This window comes from Oncorhynchus kisutch, linkage group LG5 (assembly GCF_002021735.2).
Source record: "Oncorhynchus kisutch isolate 150728-3 linkage group LG5, Okis_V2, whole genome shotgun sequence".
NCBI lineage: Eukaryota > Metazoa > Chordata > Actinopteri > Salmoniformes > Salmonidae > Oncorhynchus > Oncorhynchus kisutch.
In genome coordinates, this window is record NC_034178.2 from 23,222,200 (window position 1) to 23,247,658 (window position 25,459).

Below are 25,459 nucleotides of genomic sequence, written 5' to 3' on the forward strand. Positions count from 1 at the left end.
AGTCACTTTAATAATGGAACACTAGTCACTGAATAATGTTTACACACTGTTTTACTAATTTCATATGTATAAACTGTATTATACATTTATAAGAAATACCGCTATGCCCTCAGACGAACCATCAATCAGGGAAAGCCTTAACCTCTAGCGTCGAGCAATCCCGTATCCGGGAGCGTAATTATAGCCTCAAGCTCATTACCATAACGCAACGTTAACTATTCATGAAAATCGCAAATTAAATGAAATAAATATATTCACTCACAAGCTTAGCCTTTTGTTAACAACACTGTCATCTCAGATTTTCAAAATATGCTTTTCAACCATAGCTACACAAGCATTTGTGTAAGAGTATTGATAGCTAGCATAGCATTAAGCCTAGCATTCAGCAGGCAACATTTTCACAAAAACAAGAAAAGCATTCAAATAAAATAATTTACCTTTGAAGAACTTTGGATGTTTTCAATGAGGAGACTCTCAGTTAGATAGCAAATGTTCATTTTTTCCAAAAATATTATTTGTGTAGGAGAAATCACTCCGTTTTGTTCATCACGTTTGGCAAAGAAAAAAATTCCAAAATGCAGTCTCTACAACGCCAAACTTTTTACCAAATGAACTCCACAATATCGACTGAAACATGGCAAACGTTGTTTAGAATCAATCCTCAATGTGTTTTTCACATGTCTATTCGATGATAAATCATTCGTGGCAGCTGTGTTTCTCCTCGAAGCAAACGAAAAATACACGCAGCTGGAGATTACGCAATAATTGCAACGGAAGACACCAAGCGGCCACCTGGTAGATGTAGTCTCTTAAGGTCAATCTTCCAATGGTTTGCCTACAAATACGTCACAATGCTGTCGACACCTTGGGGAAACGACAGAAAGTCTAAGCTCATTCGTGACCCATACACAGCCATATAAGGAGACATTGGAACACAGCGCATTCAAAATCTGGGGCACTTCCTGTATGAAATTTCATCTTCGTTTCGCCTGTAGCATTAGTTCTGTGGCACTCACAGACAATATCTTTGCAAACGTCAGAGTGTTTTCTTTCCAAAGCTGTCAATTATCGTGACAAAATATCTTGTTTAAAACGGGAACGTTTTTTTATCCATAAATTAAAAGAGCGCCCCCTATATCCAAGAAGTTAAAATAGTACTAAAAATGAATCCTACTACATCGGCTATGAAGCTCGTTGCATGTGGCAGGGCTTGAAAATATTACGGACTACAAAGGGAAACTACTCCAATTCGCATTCTGCCCCAACAGATCCACAGATGACGCGAACTCAATCACACTCCACACTGCCCTTCCCCACCTGGACAAAAGGAACACCTATGTGAGAATGCTGTTCATTGATTACAGCTCAGCATTCAACAGCATAGTGCCCACAAAGCTCATCACTAAGCTAAGGACCCAGGGACTAAACCCCTCCCTCTGCAACTGGATCTTGGACTTCCTGACAGGCCGCCCCCAGGTTGCAAGGGTAGGCAACAACACATCTGCCATGCTGATCCTCAACATTGGGGCCCAGGGGTCTGTGCTTAGTCCCCTCCTGTACTCCCTGTTCACCCGCGACTGCGTGGACAAGCACGACTCCAAAACCATCATTCATTTTGCTGACGATACAACAGTGATCGCCTGATCACCGACAATGATGAGACAGGATATAGGGAGGAGGTCAGAGACCTGGCAGTGTGGTGCCAGGATAACATCCTCTTCCTCAATGTGAGCAAGACAAAGGAGCTGATCTTGGACTATAGGAAAAGGAAGGCCGAACAGGCCCCATTAACATCAACGGGGCTGTAGTGGAGCGGGTCGAGAGTTTCAAGTTCCTTGGAGTCCGCATCACCAACAAACTATCATGGTCCAAACACATCAAGATAGTTGTGAAGAGGGCACGACAACACCTTTTCCACCTCAAAGATTTGGCATGGGTCCCCAGATCCTCAAAACGTTATACAGCTGCACCATCAAGAGCATCCTGACCAGTTGATTGACCGCCTGGTATGGCAACTTCTAAGCATTTACGGTAAGGCACTACCAGGGTAGTGCGTATGGCCCAGTACATCACTGGGGCCAAATTTCCTGACATCCAGGACCAATATACTAGGCGGTGTCAGAGGAAGGCACAAAAAATTGTCAAAGACTCCATTCACCCAGGTCAAAGACTGTTCTCTCTGCTACCGCACGGCAGGTGGTACCGGCACACCAAGGAGCTTCTACACCCTAGCCATAAGACTACTGAACAAAAGGCCACCCGGACTATTTACATTGACCCCCCTCCCCCACCTTGACTAATCTGTACCCACCCACATTGACTCGGTACCGGTACCCACTGTATATAGCCTCGTTATTGTTCTGCAGTTTATTTAGTAAATATTTTCTTAACTCTATTTATTGAACTGCATTGTTGGTTCAGGCCTACCGTGAAATGCTTACTTAAGCATTTCACGGTAAAGTCTACACCTGTTATATTCGGCGCATGTGACAAACAAAATTAGATTTGATTTTGATTTGATGTGAAAAGAGCATGGATTGGGAAAACTCTCCATTTTATGATCATCTGAAATTGTGGAAGCCATCACCCAAGAATCTGCCACATCAAATAAAAATAGTTGTTTTGTTTTTACAGCGACTTTGAGATTCCTTGTGTAATGAAAAGCACTATATCAAATAAATATAATATTATTATTTATTATTAATAGAACAATTTAGTTGAAATCTCTTGCCAAGACATCACTGGATACAGTGCCTTCAGAAAGTGTCCGCATCCCTTGACCTTTTCCACATTTTGTTGTGATACAGCCTGAATGAAAAAAAGTATTACATTGAGATGTTTTATCACTGGCCAACACACAATAATCCAGATTGTCAAAGTGGATTTTTTTTTTTTTACAAATTAATATAAAACGAAAAGGTGAAATGTCTTGAGTCAAATGTTATGGCAAGCCTAAATACGTTCACGAGTAAAATTGTGCTTAACAAGTCACATAATAAATTGCATGGACTCTGTGTGCAATTTTACTGTATAACGTGATTTTTTAATGACTACATAATTTCTCTACCCCACACACACAATGATCTGTAAGGTCCCTCAGTTGAGCATTGAATTTAAAACACAGATTCAACCACAAGACCAGAGAGGTTTTCCGGTGCCTCACAAAGAAGGACATCAATTGGTAGATGGGTAGAAATGTCAAAAGCAGACCTTGGTTATCCCTTTGAGCATGGTAAAGTTATTAAATACGCCAAGTCACTACAAAGATACAGGCCTCCTTCCTACCTCAGTTGCCGGAGAGGAAGGAAACCACTCAGGGATTTCACCATGAGGCCAATGGTGACTTTAAAACTGTTACATATTTTAATGGATGTGACAGGAATAAATTGAGGATGGATCAACAACATTGTAGTTACTCCACAATACCAATCTAATTGACTGAGTGAAAAGAAGTTGTCTAGCAATTATCAACAACCAATTTGATAGAGCTTGAAGAATTTTGAAAAGAATAATGGGCAAATGTTGCACAATCCAGGTTTGGAAAGCTCTTATAGACTTACCCAGAAAGACAAGATTTGTGGAATTTCTTTCCTTCTTAATGCATTTGAGCCAATCAGTTGTGTTGTGACAAGGTAGGGCTGGTATACAGAATATAGTCCTATTTGGTCAAATACCAAGTTCATATTATGGCAAGAACAGCTCAAATAAGCAAAGAGAAATGACAGTCCATCATTACTTTAAGACATAAAGGTCAGTCAATGCGGAAAATGTCAAGAACTTTTAAAGTTTCTTCAAGTGCAGTCGCAAAAACCATCAAGCGCTATGATGAAACTGGCTCTCAGAAAAGGAAGACCCAGAGTTACCAGCCTCAGAAATTGCAGCCCAAATAAAGGTTTCACAGAGTTCAAGTAACAGACACATCTCAACATCAAATGTTCATAGGAGACTGTGTGAATCAGGCCTTCATGGTCGAAATGCTACAAAGAAACCATTACTAAAGGACAATAAGAAGAAGACACTTGCTTGGCCCAAGAAACACAAACAATGGACATTAGACTGGTGGAAATCTGTCCTTTGGTCTGGAGTCCAAATTGGAGATTTTTGGTTCCAACCGCCGTGTCTGTGTGAGACGCGGTATGGGTGAATGGATGATCTCCACATGTGTATTTCCCACCGTAAAGTATGGAGGAGGAGGTGTCATGGTGTGGTGGTGCTTTGCTGGTGACAATGTCTGTGATTTATTTAGAATTCAAGGCATACTTAACTAGCATGGCTACCACAGCATTCTGCAGCGATACGCCATCCCATCTGGTTTGGGCTTAGTGGAACTATCATTTGTTTTTCAACAGGACAATGACCCAGCACACCTCGAGGCTGTGTAAGGGCTATTTTACCAAGAAGGAGAGTGATGGAATGCTGCAGCAGGTGACCTGATGCAGCAGCAGGTGAACTGATGCAGCACTCAACCAAATTGAGATAATTTGGGATGAGTCAGACCACAGAGTGAAGGAAAAGCAGCCAACAAGTACTCAGTATATGTGGGAACTCCTTCAAGACGGTTGGAAAAGCATTCCAGGTTCAGCTGGTTAAGAGAATGCCAAGAGTGTGCAAAGCTGTCAATAAGGCAACGGGTGGCTATTTGAAGAATCTCAAATACAAAATATATTCTTATTTGTTTAACACTTTTGGTTACTACATGATTTCAGATGTGTTATTTCATAGTTGTGATGTCTTCACTATTATTCTACAATGTAAAAAATAGTACAAATAAATTAAAACCCTTGAATAACTCAGTGTTCTAAAACTTTTGAGTGTTTAACAATCTGTTTACTCAAAATATTTAACTCAAACTCTTCAGGTTGAACTATAAAACCAAGACCTCAGCTGGGTCTTTCGTCCATTGCTACCTGCAGCCACAGGACTCCACCACCATGTCCTCATACTGTTTGTAGACCACGTTATTGGCCGAGTCAATGTAGAGGATGCTGATTGGGCTGAGGCGAGTGGGCACGCAGCAGGTGGGCGGAGTCGAGTCGGGGTCCATGGAGTTCATGAGCGTCTGGATGATGGCGTGGTTGGTGGGCTCGAGGTGCGAGCGAATAGGGAAGTCACATACCCCGTCGCAGTGGTAGGCCTCATACTCTAGTGGGGCGATGATCCAATCGTCCCAGCCCATCTCCTTGAAGTTGACGTGCAGCTGCTTCCTGTGGCAACGAGGCTTGGGGTTCTTGGCCAGCTTCTTGCCGCGGTTGGTTGGAGCTCGGCGCATGCGCCGCTGAGTGAACAGGTATTCATACACAGTCTTGTTGTCGTGGCTAGACCGAGCTTTGATCTCGTTGTAGAACAAGTCATTTTTCTTGGTGCGCCCGAACATGAGGAAAAAGGCCTTCTCTTTGGTTTGCCTGCCCAGACGACTGAAGCCCAGTGCCCTGAGGTCCACGGGGCGTCCCCGTTCTAAACCCTCCAGCTCAAAGCAAAGCTGGACGGTGTTCTTGAAATTCTTGAATAGTTTCCAAATGTCAAACACTTCCCATTTGGGCGAATTGTGGTCCTTGATGGTTTGAGTTTGGAGCAGTGTAGCTTTCTGCTTACCTGCTACACAAGTGAAAAGCTTCAGGCAGAAAACTCTGTCAGTGGAAAGTGCTTTGTGTGGATCAGCCAGTCTTTTCCTGAGTATATGCAGCTCAGCACCCAGTAACCCCTCCTTCTCCAGGGAACTGATGTTGAAGTAATACTTCTGTCTTCTCAACTGGGGAGTACGGGCATCTGTAAAAGAAGATAACAGAGTCAAGGGCAAGAATAACCATCATATTGACATGTTTCTTTACATGTTAATGTGGCTTCTCGGGTAAGACACAGGTGGTAAGAGTTATGTGTAATGTTTTTCTTTGGTGAGGGAAAGCATGGCCATATAAAAATGAGAGGCAGCATTTTCTTCCAGGCACATTATGTGTTTGAAATTACATTAAAACCAGACATTTGCAGACTATATACCACATTGAACTGTAAACAGACCATTATTATCATCCTGCAGCTGTTTATGAGTGGATCTACCACCACGTCATATGGCATTTGCTAAGAGTGGACCAGACAAAACCTGAACAACACAAAATATATTGAGAAAGGGTAGAGTGACTTGCAGATTTAGGAGCCCAACCAGAGATAAAAACACATCTGAAACTGAGAAATTAAGGAAGAGGAGGAGAGGAGGAAAAATAGGTGATGGGGAAGAAGAAAAAGAAGAGGTGTGTACTGTTTTACAGATTTAAAAAATGTAATGTCTGGCAAGGGATCAGTTACAACTTCTTAGTCATACAAAGGGGAAGGTCACCAACCTGTTATACAAATAAAGGGCAAAATTAAAGTACAATAATTGCTTGAAATGTAAACCTTTAGCAGCTAGAAATATAAGTAAACCAAGGTCATTTAAACATTACTTTAAAGAGCTTTATTTTTTGTTCAACCTTTCGGTTACTAGTCCAACGCTCTAACCACTAGGCTACCTGCCACCCCAATCATGACTATGCACATGGCTACTGACAGTGTGACAGACCCATAACCAAGAGTTTTAAAAACTATTATGTCAAACACCAAGACACCTTTTGACTTAAGCTTCAAGTTTGCTTCGACTTTAGCTTGACTTTACCTCTGTAATAAAGAGGTTGGTTTGATGAGCATAGGCCTACAACTGTCTCTTGGATATGTTAAATTTATCAACTTAACAAAATGCTACAATTAAAGATAAGTAAGCATATTCAGAATTGATTATAATGATTATATTTTCTTTGGCAAAGGTGAACAGTTACTTTTATTGGACCACTTATGCATAATTTATAAGCCGTATTTTGACTTTGCAAGCAGTAAAGTAGATTTTTGTGTTTTATGAGACACCACTGTTATTATTTTTGTATAACTCGTTGTTTATATGGCAACAAAAGTTTACCTTGTCCTTTATCCACAAAGCTTGTGATGGTGTTGGCCATGCCAGCCTCGTGCAGCACACTAGTGTTCACCCCTCCTGTGGATAGTGACCAATAGAGTGACAACATGTAGTCATGCGGAGTTACCAATAGAAGCTTTGGAGAGTATCTGCCGTTAACTTTGCCCGTTGCTTTGACACTCATTTGGGCCAACCGAACGATGTGCTTTTGCACATCAACGACCTTTTGCTGTCCAGTTCGTGCTGGTGTTTCAGCTCTGGGGACAGTGTTTCCTTTGCTCTGTCCAGGCCTGCCTGAGCCTTTGCCTGTTTGCATGCTCAACGCCACGGGAGCAGGCGCAGCTGATGCTTTAGTAGCATCCCCGCCGGGTACCCAATAGCGCACAGCCTCCTCGGGCCCCAAATTGACAGCTCCACGAGCACGGCTGACCGTTACGCTGTGCGGTGATGACACTGATGTCACAGCTTTCGCTTTGGCTGCCTCGCCCTTTATCAGCGGGGGTCCTGTTCTAATGCGCGTGATCCTCGCAGCACTTAGAGACTTCCAACCCCCTGCGCCGTAGTTTCCTACCGTTGACCTGGCAGTTGAGCCAATTCCCGGGTTGGCTCCTTCACCTGCTCCGCCTGTGTGCTCCTTGCCTCCTCTCTCGGGTGCGCACTCTGCAATGCCGGTATGGCTCAGTGACGCTGGGATAAAGTCCAGGTATAAGAGAGTCCAACACCCCAATAAAAGAGGGACACTTTTAAGTACTTTCATCCTCTGATCTTCCTTTGAATTTTAGCCAGGGAGAAATGCGCACAGTCTTTTCCCGTTTGAAATAAGTAAACATGAACAAGTTTGGAAATGTGAAAATGTGGACTAGAAGTTAGTGTTCTATGGTAAATTACACTATGCAAACCGTTACTCCCAGAGCCGCTATTCAGTACCATAGTGATGCAAATGTCCTGTTGCTGGTCTTGCTTTCCAATATGCAGTAGATGTCCGACAAGGTTTGCATTGAGAGGAGAAAACTTGACTTCTCTTAAACTCCAACTACAACTATTCTGCTCGATATCTTGTAAGAGACTTGTTTAAATCCCATTTTTTTCCAAGAGGGGAGAATGGCGTAATGCTGCCACAGTTTTTTCCCCTCAAAGTTTGAACCCCATCCAATGAAAATATTTCACACACAGAAACCTGCAGGTGCTCTGAAATCTCTACAAACCTGAACTAAGGAATTGGAAAAGGAATTCCAACTAACCAGTTTAATTACTCTATGATGTCATGCTGTCTAAACTAATTTAAGTGCAATATTTTTTCTCAAATCTTATTTGCTCTTCCCACCACTGTGAGTCATACTCTACATAAAAAGTCACTAAAACACAAAGCTTTGCATTATGTCATTTAAAATGACTGTTTACTCAAGCTCCTAACATCTTTAAACAGTGGGGTAAAGAGGGCAGACTAGATAGGAAAGATGCTTGGGAAATTGTATTACTTGTGCTAAATAAATTATGCAACACCAATAATCTCACTGTTTCTGTTGATAAACCATTTATAATGGATTTTTAAAAAGTTTGAGACATCTGTTTACATGACAAAAAGAGGATTTGAAGCTCATTCTTTTATACTACTTATTCCCCCCACAAAATTGTGACTGCTAGCAAAGATCTCATAGTTTGTATTTTATTGGAAATATAATTCTGTGAAATAGACGTGTGATAATATCTTTTAACGTATCTTTTAACGTCTTTACTTTTCCATGTGTATAGAGAGCTATGCTGTCCGTATGTCCGTATGACCTAATATCCATTTCATTCTAAGTGAATTATGGGACATGTCAAAACCATTTATTCTAATTTCAGGATAGCAATTTGTCTCTTATTAACATGGCTAAATACAATCCTAACAATGTCTCAATCCAGAATTCAATGGGGTAGAATAGGAAGAGGGCCCAGACTGCATACCAATGGTTTGATGATCGTCTTCTGTCCAAGTATTATTAACAACTCCACAGAGGGCCCCACTTGAACTCCTCAGGTTTTGACTCCAACCCTGGAGCATTGAAGTAGCTGTTCCAGAGACAGTATTTAAGGAATCCAAGAAGTATCCTGAAGGTTAGCCTGAAGGTTTAAGTTCAGGACACAGAGACATACATATAAACACACTCACGGTGGGATGAATTCCACAGTGCTTTGCCACCCCTTTAAAAATAAAAGGTGTGCACAGCACATTTTGAGTCCAACTGTCATGGATGTATTCTGTTCTCAGGATGTTTGAAAAAGCCCAGAGGAAATCTGTCTCAGCTTGTGGTTTACCTCATACTACACTGGCTTGCAGTAGCAAGAGAACATTGCTTTTGTGTGAATATGCCACTGTGCTTGTGCTAGCCATTGCCATGTGACGGTAATAAATAACTTTGATGGGGTAAATGTGTACACTACTGCTATTGACACAGGATGACTTTCAAAAACCACAGAAAAATCTCTGTCATAAACGTGGCCCAATAAAATAAAGAGTCAATTTGTTACCAACTAGCTTACATAACTTTGGGTCAGTGCTTGGAGACTTGTATGTTACTCTGAATAACTTTCCATTTAAAATATTACTCAGCAAAAAACACGATGTTCAAAATGTCAGGACTGTGGAACACTGCAATATTCGACACATTGTAAATGTAAATGTATCAAATGTCTTTATAAATCCCTTTATACATCAGCCGATGTCACAATGTGCTATATAGAAACCCAGCATAAAACCCCAAACAGCACAGTGGCTAAGAAAAACATAGCCTAAAGGGAATTAACTCTCTTTTACAAGGTAACAATTCCAAACCAAATCAAATTTATTTGTCACATACATATGGTTAGCAGATGTTAATGCGAGTGTAGCGAAATGCTTGTGCTTCTAGTTCCGATAATGCAGTAATAACCAACGAGTAATCTAACCTAACAATTCCACAACTACTACCTTATACACACAAGTGTAAAGGGATAAAGAATATGTACATAAAGATATATGAATGACTGATGGTACAGAACGGCATAGGCAAGATGCAGTAGATGGTATAGAGTACAGTACATACATACAGTGGGGCAAAAAAGTATTTAGTCAGACACCAATTGTGCAAGTTCTCCCACTTAAAAAGATGAGAGAGGCCTTTCATCATAGGTACACTTCAACTATGACAGACAAAATGAGAAAAAAAATACAGAAAATCACATTGTAGGATTTTTTAATGAATTTATTTTTAAATTATGGTGGAAAATAAGTATTTGGTCAATAACAAAAGTTTATGTCAATACTTTGTTATATACCCTTTGTTGGCAATGACAGAGGTCAAACGTTTTCTGTAAGTCTTCACAAGGTTTTCACACACTGTTGCTGGTATTTTGGCCCATTCCTCCATGCAGATCTCCTCTAGAGCAGTGATGTTTTGGGGCTGTTGCTGGGCAACACGGACTTTCAACTACCTCCTAAGATTTTCTATGGGGTTGAGATCTGGAGACTGGCTAGGCCACTCCAGGACCTTGAAATGCTTCTTACGAAGCCACTCCTTCGTTGCCCGAGCGGTGTGTTTGGGATCATTGTAATGCTGAAAGACCCAGCCACGTTTCATCTTCAACACCCTTGCTGATGGAAGGAGGTTTTCACTCAAAATCTCACGATACATGGCCCCATTCATTCTTTCCTTTACACGGATCAGTTGTCCTGGTCCCTTTGCAGAAAAACAGCCCCAAAGGATGATGTTTCCACCCCCATGCTTCACAGTAGATATGGTGTTCTTTGGATGCAACTCAGCATTCTTTGTCCTCCAAATACGACGAGTTGATTTTTTACCAAAAAGTTATATTTTGGTTTCATCTGACCATATGACATTCTCCCCATCTTCTTCTAGATCATCCAAATGCTTTCTATCAAACTTCAGATGGGCCTGGACATGTACTGCCTTAAGCAGGGGGACACATCTGGCACTGCAGGATTTGAGTCCCTGGTGGCGTAGTGTGTTACTGATGGTAGGCTTTGTTACTTTGGTCCCAGGACAATTTCAATCAATTTCCATTATTAAAGTGGCTGGAGTTGAGTCAGTATGTTGGCAGCAGCCACTCAATGTTAGTGGTGGCTGTTTAACAGTCTTATGGCCTTGAGATAGAAGCTGTTTTTCAGTCTTTCGCTCCCTGCTTTGATGCACCTGTATTGACCTCTCCTTCTGGATGATAGTGGGGTTGCTCGGGTGTTCAACTAGTGCTATCTAGTTGAACATAAGCTTAATTGTCTGTGCCCTAACCCGATCTGTATAACATTTGGTTGCAGATTTTATCCTGTGCTTTGTGGTGAGCCCATAATTGACAAAAAGTTCAGCCAAAGCAGTTTAAAACAAAATGCACCAGTGCCCCCTTTAGGCTATGTCCTGTCTCATGGTGTAACAAATTGAGAACATGCAATCCAGGAGGAAGGTCTAAAGGTTCCAGGTGGACAGAATGTCATGCCAATCACTGGTACTTTGCATTTACAACCATTTTGCATACTGTCAGAGAATGTCCATCAAGTATCCTTATTGCCTGGTAACGATAGAATTTCTCTGGAATATTGAAAATGGAAATAATGACAACTTCCATATATGGTTCTTAAAACTAAACCTGACCTTCAAGGGAAACAGGATAAACTTTTTCACTAAGTAAGTCTGGATTTGGCTGCCTGGAAAATTTCAACTGCAGTCATTTTGCTTGGATTTATTTGGTTATCCTGAGTGAACATATATTACAGCTTCAGGTCCTTGTGGCATTAATCCAATGGCTGACCTGGTCACACCCAACTCCCTAACACACCCGCTTATAGATAATGAGCGTGGCTTGTTTAAACTCCGTTAACTGTGCAGCCATGCTTTGAGCTTGACGGCGAGAAGAAAGAGACTTCTATACCCGGGCCAATGCCTTTCCACCTGAGCTGCAGGTGTTTGCTTTTCGTGCCTGTGGCTTTGAGTGGTCAGGCTCCATTCATTTTACATTTGGGATGGAAATGTTTACCTTTTCCAAAATGTCTAATGCTTGCCAGGAAAAGGTAGTTTGATGAAGTGTTTGATAATTGCAACCTATTGATTTCTACATGAATCTTTGACTTTGTGAAACAGTATTGTAAGTATTATATCAGGGGGTAGGCTAAAATATACTGATTGATAACAAATACCAAGTTACAGTATATGAGAGTGCATTGAAAGAGAAAATGCTATTTTGCATCGCTAAGATATCAACAATGATGATAATAAATGATTCTACTCCTATTCCTATTTGAGTCCTATTCCAGTATAATGCACATTTAAATCCATGCACTGAATGAAGCAATACGCTTACAATATGAAAAATAAATGACATTTTATATCATTTCAAATATGCTTTCTTGGTGCATGGGGAAAATAGTTACTTACCCAATTGAGTTCAGTAAACACATGGGACTAGGGAATTCATCTCAACGTGCTAAATGTAGATGTTAAAGTACAGTGCCTTCAGAAAATATTCATACCCCTTGATTTATTCCACATTTTGTTGTTTTACACCCTGAATTCAAACTGGATTAAATATTGTTTTCTCACCCATCTAAACACAATACTCTAACGACGAAATGAGAAGAGGTTTTTCGAAATTTTAGCAAATGTATTGAAAATGAAATACAGAAACATCTTATTTACATAAGTAATCACACCTCTGAGTCACTATATGTTAGAATCAACATGGGCAACAATTACAGTTGTGTGTCTTTCTGGGTAAGTCTCTAAGTGCTTTGCACACGTGGAGTGTATAATATAACATTTTTATTATAAAAAAAATGTTTTAATTGTTGATCATTGCTAGACAACCATTTTCAAGTCTTGCCAGAGATTTTCAAGCAGATTTAAGTCAAAGCTCCATTACAGTTTTTTTATCCTGAAAACAAAAACAGTCCTTAACGATTCAAGCATACCCATTACATGATGCAGCCACCACTATGCTTCAAAATATATAGAGCGGTACTCAGTAAGGTGTTGTATTGGATTTGCCCCAAAAATATCACTTCGTATTTAGGAAAAAAAATGAATTGCTTTGCCACATTTTTTACAGTATTACTTTAGTGCCTTGTTGCAAACAGGATGCATGTTTTGGAATATACAGTGGGGCATTTTCATCATGGGTACACTTCAACTATGACAGACAAAATGAGATCTTTTTTCTCCAGAAAATCACATTGTAGGATTTTCAATAAATTTATTTGCAAATTATGGTGGAAAATAAGTATTTGGTCACCTACAAACAAGCAAGATTTCTGGCTCTCACAGACCTGTAACTTCTTCTTTAAGAGGCTTCTCTGTCCTCCACTCGTTACCTGTATTAATGGCACCTGTTTGAACTTGTTATCAGTATAAAAGACACCTGTCCACAACCTCAAACAATCACACTCCAAACTCTACTATGGCCAAGACCAAAGAGCTGTCAAAGGACACCAGAAACAAAATTGTAGACCTGCACCAGGCTGGGAAGACTGAATCTGCAATAGGTAAGCAGCTTGGTTTGAAGAAATCAACTGTGGGAACAATTATTAGGAAATGGGAAGATATACAAGACCACTGATAATCTCCCTTGATCTGGAGCTCCACGCAAGATCTCACCCCATGGGGTCAAAATGATCACAAGAACGGTGAGCAAAAATCCCAGAACCACACGGGGGACTTAGTGAATGACCTGCAGAGAGCTGGGACCAAAGTGACAAAGCCTACCATCAGTAACACACTACGCCGCCAGGGACTCAAATCCTGCAGTGCCAGACGTGTCCCCCTGCTTAAGCCAGTACATGTCCAGGCCCGTCTGAAGTTTGCTAGAGAGCATTTGGATGATCCAGAAGAAGATTGGGATAATGTCATATGGTCAGATGAAACCCAAATATAACTTTTTGGTAAAAACTCAACTCGTCGTGTTTGGAGGACAAAGAATGCTGAGTTGCATCCAAAGAACACCATACCTACTGTGAAGCATGGGGGTGGAAACATCATGCTTTGGGGCTGTTTTTCTGCAAAGGGACCAGGACGACTGGTCCGTGTAAAGGAAAGAATGAATGGGGCCATGTATCGTGAGATTTTGAGTAAAAACCTCCTTCCATCAGGGCATTGAAGATTAAATGTTGTTGGGTCTTTCAGCATGACAATGATCCCAAACACACCGCCTGGGCAACGAAGGAGTGGCTTCGTAAGAAGCATTTCAAGGTCCTGGAGTGGCCTAGCCAGTCCCCAGATCTCAACCCCATAGAAAATCTTTGGAGGGAGTTGAAAGTCCGTGTTGCCCAGCAACAGCCCAAAAACATCACTGCTCTAGAGGAGATCTGCATGGAGGAATGGGCCAAAATACCAGCAACAGGGTGTGAAAACCTTGTGAAGACTTACAGAAAATGTTTGACCTCTGTCATTGCCAACAAAGGGTATATAACAAAATATTGAGATAAACTTTTGTTATTGACCAAATACTTATTTTCCACCATAATTTGCATATAAAATTCTGGATTTTTTTTCCTCATTTTGTCTGTCATAGTTGAAGTGTACCTATGATGAAAATTACAGGCCTCTCTCATCTTTTTAAGTGGGAGAACTTGCACAATTGGTGGCTGACTAAATACTTTTTTGCCCCACTGCTAACATATTGTATTGTTTTAAGATGGATCATTTAGATATTTGATTTTGAATTTTAGGACCCCTTTAGGTATCAAAATATATACTGTATAAAAAGTGTTTGATAATATATTGAATTTGGCCTGCTAGTATAGCTTATAGAAACACATTATAAACAGTCAACAAGTAAATCATGAGGAATAAGGTTTTGAAGTGTCGGTCCTATATAGGAGATATAAGAAAGCTCAAGAAATATTTATATTTTTTGAGACACATATTTAACCCCTTATTTTTGTTGGCACAGAACTACCTCTAAACTTCCATTTGTTTGTATGGGTTACATTCAGACCAGTCACATGTTACTTGTGGGAGTCATGGAGCAAAACAGAAAACACCATCATGTTCGGGAGAGTCTCCCCTTTCCATAGAGAGTTCCTAATAGTTTGGACGCTACAGACTTTTGTGAGAAGCCCGATTTGCGGGATGTCTCATGGTCTGACAAACATCACTGTAGCTTGGCCACCTTCCACCTCAGATGCAAAAGGCCGCCATATGCGGATGCGGTGGATTGAGACAGCCAATGCCAAACCTGATATCTCTGGCTTAAACTGATGGATTTTTATGGGGATTTTTAAAATGATGTTACTTAGATTGATGCCCGGTTGCGCACATTTTTACTCTGAAATTATTTAGGCTTGCCATAACAAAGGGTTGAATACTTATTAACTCAAGATATTTCAGCTTTTAATTTCAAAAAACATAATTCCACTTTTGTGTATGCCAGTGACCAAAAATCTCAGTTTAAGCAGTTTTAAATTCAGGCTGTAGCACAACAAAAGTCACGGGGTGTAAATACTTTAAGGCACTGTAGTATTGTAGATATACCAGGGAGGTGCAGATTAATGTATTAACCGGTTTGATAAATCAACTAAGATGAAATGGTTTACTATAATAACAGTGGATAGCAGACATAAAAAATACCCAATTGTCATATTTGAGTAAAAGTATAGATACATCAATAGAAAATGACTCAAGTAAAAGTAAAAGTCACCCAGTAAAATACTACTTGAGTAAAAGTCTAAAAGTATTTGGTTCTAAATATACTTAGGTATCAAAAGTAAATGTAATAGCTAAAATATACTTCCGTATCAAAAGTACATGTAAAAGTATAAATCATTTCAAATTCATTCTATTAAGCAAAGCAGGCTGCACCATTTTGTTGTTTGTAAAATTGATGGATAGCCAGGGGCACACTAACACTCAGACATCATTTACAAAAGATACATTTGTGTTTAGTGAGTCCGCCAGATCAGAGGCAGAAGGGATGACCATGTGTTGTCTTGATAAGTGCATGAATTGGACCATTTTTCTGTTCTGCTAAGCATTAAAAATGTAAGGAGTACTTTTGGGTGTGTGGGCAAAAATGTAAATAGTAAAGTAAAGCACAGATACCCCAAAAAACTACTTAAGTCGTACTTTAATGTATTTTTACTTGAGTACTTTAAACCGCTGTCTGTCGCCCACACTAGATTGTTTTTAATGTATATTTCGGCTTCTTAAAACACACAGGATTGAAGGACAGATGTACTAAAGGTCCGCTTCCAATTAATTTGTAAAATAATCAGCTATCATTTCTGTATCAACTGGCAGCTCTAATACATACTATTTGCAAGTTGTTGATCTCTAGTTAGTTGTATCACTATGAACATGGGCTCTTTTGGGCTATAGGCTACTTCCTGACCTTACCATTTTGCAGGTAGACCTTGTAGCACTGTTTTGTGTGCCATTGCCCCAGAGGTCATACTGGCCTTCATAGCCCTCTCATTCAGTCTTTCTGTTCACTGATCCCCCCCCCCTCCATCACCACTCATTCCTAACTGCACATGGCCCTCATATTACTTGACGTGCGGACATCAAGGTTTATTTTTGTGAGGATACATTTTCGAGTATTCTCTGCCAGAGACAATATTATGTTGGAAATATACAGGTATTAACTGTTAGATTTAAGATGATAAAATAAACCCAAGTGCTAGGCATTGGCACAGTCAAACAGAGGGGAGATTGTGTGTACAGCCCTACTAATGAAACATACGAGGGAAGCTCAATCACTAATAATTACTCCCACACCCCTCTATTCCAGGTGATTTGCACCCCTTCATTTATCTTCCGCTCAATGCAACATTCATTTCAAGATAATTTCCCGCACTGTGACACTTAGTGCCTCTAAACAGATGCTTGAACTGAAGTATTTTTTTATCTATTTTTTTCATATGGTTCCAGATTAACTGTATGCTGTATAGTTTCCTGCATAATTCTGAAAATAAAATGAACAAATCAAGCAAGAAAACAATAAATAAATGTTGTTCTTGAATCAAACAAGTTATCCTATTTTGTTTTATGAACGCAGAACAGTTCAAGTGTTATCTTTACAAGCACTGATAAATGTGCTATGTAAAAAGGGGAAATATCTAAAACGAATCCATTTTTACCAGTGCCATTTTTACCACTTAAGTAAAAAATACTTAAGTGCACTACTTAAGTAGTTTTTGGGAGTATCTGTACTTTACTTAACTATTTATATTTTTGGAAACTTTTACTTTTACTTCACTACATTCCTAAAGAAAATTATGTACTTTCTACTCCATACATTTCCTTGACACGCAAAAGTACTCGTTACATTTTGATAGGAAATGTACACAGAAAAAAAAACATCCCTGGTCATCCCTAATGCCTCTGGGATGATCTGGAGGACTCACTCAACACAAATGCTTCATTTGAAAATGATGACAGTGTTGGAGTGTGCCCCTGGCTATCAGTAAATTTAAAAAACAAGAAAATTATGCTGTCTGGTTTGCTTATTATAAGGAAGTTGAAATTATTTATACTTTTACTTTGAGACTTCAGTACATTTGAGCAATTCCATTTACTTTAAAATCAAAATCAAATCAAATTTATTTGTCACATACACATGGTTAGCAGATGTTAATGCGAGTGTAGCGAAATGCTTGTGCTTATAGTTCCGACAATGCAGTAGTAACCAACGAGTAATCTAACCTAACAATTCCACAATTACTACCTTATACACACAAGTGTAAAGGGATAAAGAATATGTACATAAAGATATATGAATGAGTAATGGTACAGAACGGCATAGGCAAGATGCAGTAGATGGTATCGAGTACAGTATATACATATGAGATGAGTAATGTAGGGTATGAAAACATAAGTGGCATAGTTTAATAAAAAAAAAATGTAATTAAATTTTTGCAGCTTTTTGTTAAAAATCGCGCAAAATGTCAACGTCCTGCTACTCATGCCAGGAATATAGTACATGCATATGATTAGTATGTGTGGATAGAAAACACTCTGTAGTCTCTAAAACTGGTTAAATCATGTCTGTGACTATAACAGAACGTGTGTAGGAGGCAAAATCCCAAGGAAAACTGTTCACAAAAAACATAAGAAAAATATCCCTCCACCAGTCTCTGTATTGTCTATGGCAAGGGAAAATAGATAGCGTCCAGTTTACAATGCCTACAGCTTCCACACGATGTCGCCAGTACTGGCAATTGAGTTGAAGTTTATCCTTGGTTAGATGAGGAATAGGCACTTCCTGTCTTCGGGTACACCAGAGGAAGTTATGAAAGGGAGAATGTGGACCATGATTTCAAGACTTGCTGCTATCGAATACAGATCGCCCCGTGATCAATTTAATTTGATCGATTATTAACGTTTACTACTACCTAAAGTTGGATTACAAAAGTAGTTTGAAGTGTTTTGTCAAAGTTTATAGGCAACTTTTTTAATTTAAAAAAATGACGTTGCGTTTTGGAAAGCAGTTTTTTTCCTGATCAGACGGGCTTCATAAATGGACATTTTGGATATACATGGACGGATTTAATCGAAAAAAAGACCCAATTGTGATGTTTATGGGACATATAGGAGTGCCAACAAAGAAGCTCGTCAAAGGTAATGAATGTTTTATTTATTTTTTCTGCGTTTTTTGTAGCGCCGGCTACGCTAATTATTCTGTTGACGTCCCCTTTGGGTATTTCGGGGGTTGCATGCTATCAGATAATAGCTTCTCATGCTTTCGCTGAAAAGCATTTGAAAAATCTGACATGTTGGCTAGATTCACAACGAGTGTAGCTTTAATTGAGTACCCTGCATGTGTGTTTTAATGAAAGTTTGAGTTGTATCGAGTACTATTAGTTGTCACTCTGAAAATTCCGCTGATTTCCCCTGATGTTGATCCCTGTACAGGGCTGCATCCCTAGTGGCTAGTGATACATTTTTTACATTAATTTCCATTATTAAAGTGGCTGGAGTTGAGTCAGTGTGTTGGCAGCAGCCACTCAATGTTAGTGGTGGCTGTTTAACAGTCTGATGGCCTTGAGATAGAAGCTGTTTTTCAGTCTCTCGGTCCCTGCTTTGATGCACCTGTACTGACCTCGCCTTCTGGATGATAGCGGGGTGAACAGGCAGTGGCTCGGGTGGTTGTTGTCCTTGATGATCTTTATGGCCTTCCTGTGACATCGGGTGGTGTAGGTGTCCTGGAGGGCAGGTAGTTTGCCCCCGGTGATGCATTGTGCAGACCTCACTACCCTCTGGAGAGCCTTACGGTTGTGGGCGGAGCAGTTGCCGTACCAGCCGGTGATACAGCCCGCCAGGATGCTCTCGATTGTGCATCTGTAGAAGTTTGTGAGTGCTTTTGGTGACAAGCTGAATTTCTTCAACCTCCTGAGGTTGAAGAGGCTCCGCTGCTGTCTGTGTGGGTGGACCAATTCAGTTTGTCCGTGATGTGTACGCCGAAGAACTTAAAACTTACTACCCTCTCCACTACTGTCCCGTCGATGTGGATAGGGGGGGTGCTCCCTCTGCTGTTTCCTGAAGTCCACGATCATCTCCTTTGTTTTGTTGACGTTGAGTGTGAGGTTATTTTCCTAACACCACACTCCAAGGGCCCTCACCTCCTCCCTGTAGGCCGTCTCGTCGTTGTTGGAAATCAAGCCTACCACTGTATTGTCGTCCGCAAACTTGAGGATTGAGTTGGAGGCGTGCATGGCCACACAGTCGTGGGTGAATAGGGAGTACTGGAGAGAGCTCAGAACGCGCCCTTGTGGAGCCCCAGTGTTGAGGATCAGCGGGGTGAAGATGTTGTTACCTACTCTCACCACCTGGGAGCGGCCCGTCAGGAAGTCCAGTACCCAGTTGCACAGGGCGGGGTCGAGACCCAGGGTCTCGAGCTTGATGACGAGTTTGGAGGGACTATGGTGATAAATGCTGAGTTGTAGTCGATGAACAGCATTCTCACATAGGTATTCCTCTTGTCCAGATGGGTTAGGGAGGTGCAGTGTGGTTGCGATTGTGTCGTCTGTGGACCTATTGGTGCGGTAAGCAAATTGGAGTGGGTCTAGGGTGTCTGGTTGAGTGTAGGTGATATGGTCCTTGACTAGTCTCATAAAGCACTTCATAATAACAGAAGTGAGTGCTACGGGGCGGTAGTCGTTTAGCTCAGTTACCTTAGCTTTCTTGGGAACAGGAACAATGGTGGCCCTCTTGAAGCATGTGGGGACAGCAGACTGGGATAAGGATTAATTGAATATGTCCGTAAACACACCGGCCAGCTGGTCTGCGCATGCTCTGAGGACGCAGCTGGGGATGATGTCTGGGTGAGGGTTAACCCGTTTAAATGTTTTACTCACGTCGGCTGCAGTGAAGGAGAGTCCACAGGTTTTGGTAGAGGGCCATGTCAGTGGCACTGTATTGTCCTCAAAGCGAGCAAAGAAGTTATTTAGTCTGTCTGGGAGCAAGATATCCTGGTATGCGACGGGGCTGGTTTTCTTTTTGTAATCCGTGATTGACTGTAGACCCTGCCACATACCTCTTGTGTCTGAGACGTTGAATTGCAACTCTACTTTGTCTCTATACGGTTAGCTTGTTTGATTGCCTTGCGGAGGGAATAGCTACACTATTTGTATTCTGTCATGTTTCCGGTCACCTTGCCCTGGTTTAAAAGAGTGGTTCGCGCTTTCAGTGTCGCGCGAATGCTGCCATCAATCCACGGTTTCTGGTTCGGGAATGTTTTAATAGTTGCTGTGGGTACGACATCGCCAATGTACTTTCTAATGAACTCACTCACCGAATCAGCGTATTCATCAATGTTGTTGTTGTATGCAATGCGAAACATATCCCAATCCACGTGATCAAAGCAGTCTTGAAGCGTGGAATCAGATTGGTCAGACCAGCGTTGAACAGAGCTGAGCACGGGAGCTTCCTGTTTTAGTTCCTGTCTGTAGGTTCGAAGCAACAAAATGGAGTCGCAGTCAGCTTTTCCAAAAGGAGGGCGGAAGAGGTCCTTATATGCGCCGCGGAAGTTAGAATATCAATGATCCAGGGTTTTACCAGCCCTGGTTGCACAATCGATATGCTGATAGAATTTAGGGAGTCTTGTTTTCAGATTGGCCTTGTTAAAATCCCCATCTACAATGAATGCAGCCTCAGGGTATGTGGTTTCCAGTTTACCTAGAGTCAAATAAAGTTTGTTCAGGAACATCAATGTGTCTGCTTGGGGGGAATATATACGGCTGTGATTTTAATCGAAGAGAATTCTCTTAGTAGATAATGCGGTCGACATTTGATTGTGAGGAATTCTAAGTCAAGTGAACAGAAGGACTTGAGTTCCTGTATGTTGTTATGATCACACCACGTCTCGTTAATCATAAGGCATACCCCCCCGCCCCTCTTCTTACCAGAAATATGCTTGTTTCTGTCGGCGCGATGCGTGAAGAAACCAGCTGGCTTTACCGACTCGGTTAGCGTCTCTCGAGTGAGCCCATGTTTCGTGAAGCAAAGAACGTTACAGTCTCTGATGTCTCTCTGGAATGCTACCCTTGCTCGAATTTCATCAACCTTGTTGTCAAGAGACTGGACATTGGCGAGTAGTATGCTAGGGAGTGGTGAGAGATGTGCCCGTCTCCGGAGCCTGAACAGAAGACAGCCTCGTTTGCCCCTTTTACTGTGAAGTTGTTTAGGTTCACCGGCTGGGATCCGATCCATTATCCTGGGTGGTGGGCAAAACACAGGATCCGCTTCGGGAAAGTCGTATTCCTGGTCGTAATGATGGTGAGTTGACGTTGCACTTATATTCAGTAGTTCCTCCCGACTGTATGTAATGAAACCTAAGATTACCTGGGGTACCAATGTAAGAAATAACACGTTAAAAAACAAAATATTGCATAGTTTCCAAGGAACGCAAAGCGAGGCGGCCATCTCTGTCGGCGCCGGAAGTTTTTTGATACTTTTGATACTTAAGTATGTTTAAAACCAAATATCTTTGCACTTTTACTCAAGTAGTATTTTACTGGGTGACTTTCACTTTTACTTGAGTCATTTTCTATTAAGGTATCTTTTCTTTTACTGAAGTATGACAATTGAGTAATTTTTCCATCACTGATTTTTACCATCTCCAAAATCCCAGAACTGGGGTGGCAGGTAGCCTAGAGGTTAGAAACAGGCCAACAGCCGGTCTCTGGTTAAAATTCTGAGTCCAATGGGGACATCTTGTGGGTTGTGAGCTGGCAACCAGATTGTTACTGGAATCAGTATCCTAGATTCCATCGCCTGCCATTGCGCCCTTGAGCAAGGCACTTAACCCCTAACTCTGCTCCGGGGGCAGTGCACTTTTACTGACTCTGGGTTCAAACAAAGCAAAGAAGAATTTCAGTCTTCTTCAAAACCTTCCCACCAGAATTTGGATCACTTCCATTTCAATGTAATGACTGTTCCATTTTGAATAGGACATCAGTTTATTTCTCGAGTGGACTAGAATTAACATAGAATTCGCCACGACACTGCTTGACCTATGCAATGCACAAATATGCATTGATAGAACATTTATTGATAATAAATCTTAAATGTGAATGAATGTATAACTCTGCTATCAAGAATACTGAATTCTTGCGAGTGCTCATTTGCTACTGTATTAGGGAATTATTAATTCAGGTGCATAGTGCCATCTTCTGGATTGTAGGAGAATTTACTCCCCAATCTCTCAATAAAACATGAATATTTGGTGTTATGTGTATTGTGTAATATTATAATTGCTTTGCATAAAAATCTATCTCAGATGCTTCAATAAATGGATAATGATTTATTTTAGCCAACAGTCCACTATCTGGTATTTACTTAGAATTGACACGGTAAAGTGGTTATGAAATGATAACTACCAATAATAACTTCTTAGTTTCTTTGGTGAACGAGCACCATTACCTATTAGTAGCCTACCAGAAAGCAGCCAGTTCTTCCCTTACTATCATACAAAGTTTAAGTAAATAGGCAACAACACCAGCTGATACAGGACTGTATCTATCTCTAAGTCATGGTTTGGTCTTTGTCGCTGATCAAAAAAGATGAGTCACTGAGAATATGATCTTTACCAGCCATTGTGTAACCTTCACACAATGGCTGGTAAAGTTGGACTCCCAATAACTCACAACTTATCTTTTGTATTTGTATTTATTTCAGATCCCCATTAGCTTCTGCCAAGACAGCAGCTACTCTTCCTGGGGTCCAAACAAGATTAAGGCAATTACTTACTAAATAAAACAGTACATCACACAACACATTACTACACACTACCACAATATGTCTACAATACACAATCCATAATACCGCAATATTACAATATACATGTGTGTAGAGTGCGTGTGTTTGTATGTGTGTGTCTCCCCACAGTCCATGCTGTTCCATAAGGTGTAGCTCTATCTTTTTCTTTGGGGGGGTCTGATTTCACTGTTTGAGTTACTTGATATGGAAAAGAGTTTCATGTAGCCATGGCTATATGTAGTACTATGCGTTTCCCATAGTCTGTTCAGGACTTGGGGAATGTAAAGAGACCTCTAGTGGCATGTCTTATGGAGTATGCGTGGCTGTCTGAGCTGTGTGCTAGTTGTTTAAACAGACAACTCAGTGCTAACCTCTCACAAAGACAAGTAGTGATGATTGACATGCATGTTAGCTATGCCATGCTGCTCTGTTCTGGGGCAACTTTAATTTGCCTATATCTCTCTTTGTGGCACTTGAACATATGACTGGGCAGTAGTCCAGGTGCGACAAATCTACGGCTTAGCGATGTCAAGAAAACAGAGCAGTGCTTTATTATGGACAGACCTCTCCTCATCTTAGCTACCGTTGCATCAATATGTTTTGACCATGACAGTTTACAATCCAGGGTTACACCAAGCAGTTTACTCTTCTCAACTTGCTCAATTTCCACATTATTCATTACAATTTAGTTGAGGTTTAGGGTTTAGTGAATGGATTTTCCCAAACACAATGCTTTTAGTTTTTGAAATATTTAGGACTAGCATATGTCTTGCCACCCATTCTAAAACGGACTGCAGGCCTTTGTTAAGTGTTATAGTGATTTAAATTGCTGTGGTCTGGTGGTGGTCTGCTTGTCATCGATACCTGGAGGTGGTCTTGAGAAGAGCCGACTGGACTCTCTTCCAGGTACGGCGACAGCGACTGACAAACATCTGGGCAGAGGGTATGCCGACCTCTTCCTCTTGCTCCAGGAAGAGCGGGGGCTGATAACCCAGGGAACACCTGAAAGATGAGAGCCCAGTAGCAGAGCAGGGGAGGGTGTTGTGGGTGTATTCAACCCACATAAATTGCTGGCAGCAGCTGGTTGGGTTGGCGGAGACAACACAGTGAAGAGTTGTCTCCAGGTCTAGATTGGCTCGCTCCGACTGGCCGTTGGACTGAGGGTGGAACCTGGAGGACAGGCTGGCCGATGACCCAATGAGTGTGCAGAACTCCTTCAAGAACCGGGATGAGAACTGTGGACCCCGGTCGGAGACCATGGACTCCCGGAAGACGTGCTGCACCATGAGCTGGGCCTTCTCTTTGGCAGAGTGTAGTTTGGGGAGAGAAATTAAGTGGGCGGCTTTGGAGAACCGGTCCACTACTGTCAGGATGGTGGTGTTGCCATCAGACGGGGGAGACCCGTGACGAAGTCCAGTGATATGTGAGACCAGGGATGGTGAGGGACAGGGAGTGGTTGAAGGAGACCAGCCTGAGCTTGTCAAGGAATCTTGTTCTGCGCACATACCGTGCAAGGGGTGACGAACGCGGAGACGCCTGGGATCATGGTAGGCCATCAAAACCGTTGCTGCACAAAGGCCAGGGTCCGATGGGAGGTGGCAGGTAAGCCTGGAGGAGTGGGCACACTTCTGGGCTGATGGGCGCACAGCATCAGGAACAAATAATCGGTTATCTGGGCCCTCCCCCTACCCCCACATGTTATACATGGAATGAACCTTTTTGGGATAGGGCGCAGCGTTTTCACTTTTGGATGAATAGAGTGCCCAGACTGAACTGCCTCCTACTCTGTCACAGATGCTAATATATGCATATTATTATTAGTATTGGATAGAAAAAACTCTGAAGTTTCTAAAACTGTTTGAATGGTGTCTGTGAGTATAACAGAACTCATATGGCAGGCAAAAACGTGAGAAAAAATCTAACCAGGAAGTGGGAAATCTGAGGTTTGTAGTTTTTCAAGTCATTGCCTATCAAACATACAGTGTCTATGGGGTCATATTGCACTTCCTAAGGTTTCCACTAGATGTCAACAGTCTTTAGAAACTTGTTTGAGGCTTCTACTGTGAAGGAGGAGATAATGAGAGCTGTTTGAGCCAGCGGTCTGGCAGAGTGGCGTGAGTTGATCACGCGCGCATCCGTGAGTGGTAGCTGCATTCCATTGCATTTCTAAAGACAAAGGAATTCTCCGGTTGGAACATTATAGAAGATTCATGTTAAAAACATCCTAAAGACTGATACACATCGTTTTACATGTTTCTACGAACTGTAATATAACTTTTTTGACATTTCGTCTGAACAAGTG

At 41.3% G+C, this 25,459-nt stretch overlaps 1 protein-coding gene across 1 annotated transcript; it reads right to left on the reverse strand.

Annotated features, from left to right (window-relative positions):
• Window positions 1-4,870: 4,870 nt before the first annotated feature.
• gdf5 (growth differentiation factor 5) lies at window positions 4,871-7,698 on the reverse strand. The gene is made up of 2 exons (XM_020482087.2): window positions 6,944-7,698; window positions 4,871-5,766 (listed from the first exon to the last, which is right to left on the reverse strand). The coding sequence occupies exons 1-2, from the start codon at window positions 7,695-7,697 to the stop codon at window positions 4,904-4,906; spliced, it is 1,617 nt and encodes a 538-aa protein (XP_020337676.2). The 5' UTR covers window position 7,698; the 3' UTR covers window positions 4,871-4,903.
• Window positions 7,699-25,459: the final 17,761 nt, after the last annotated feature.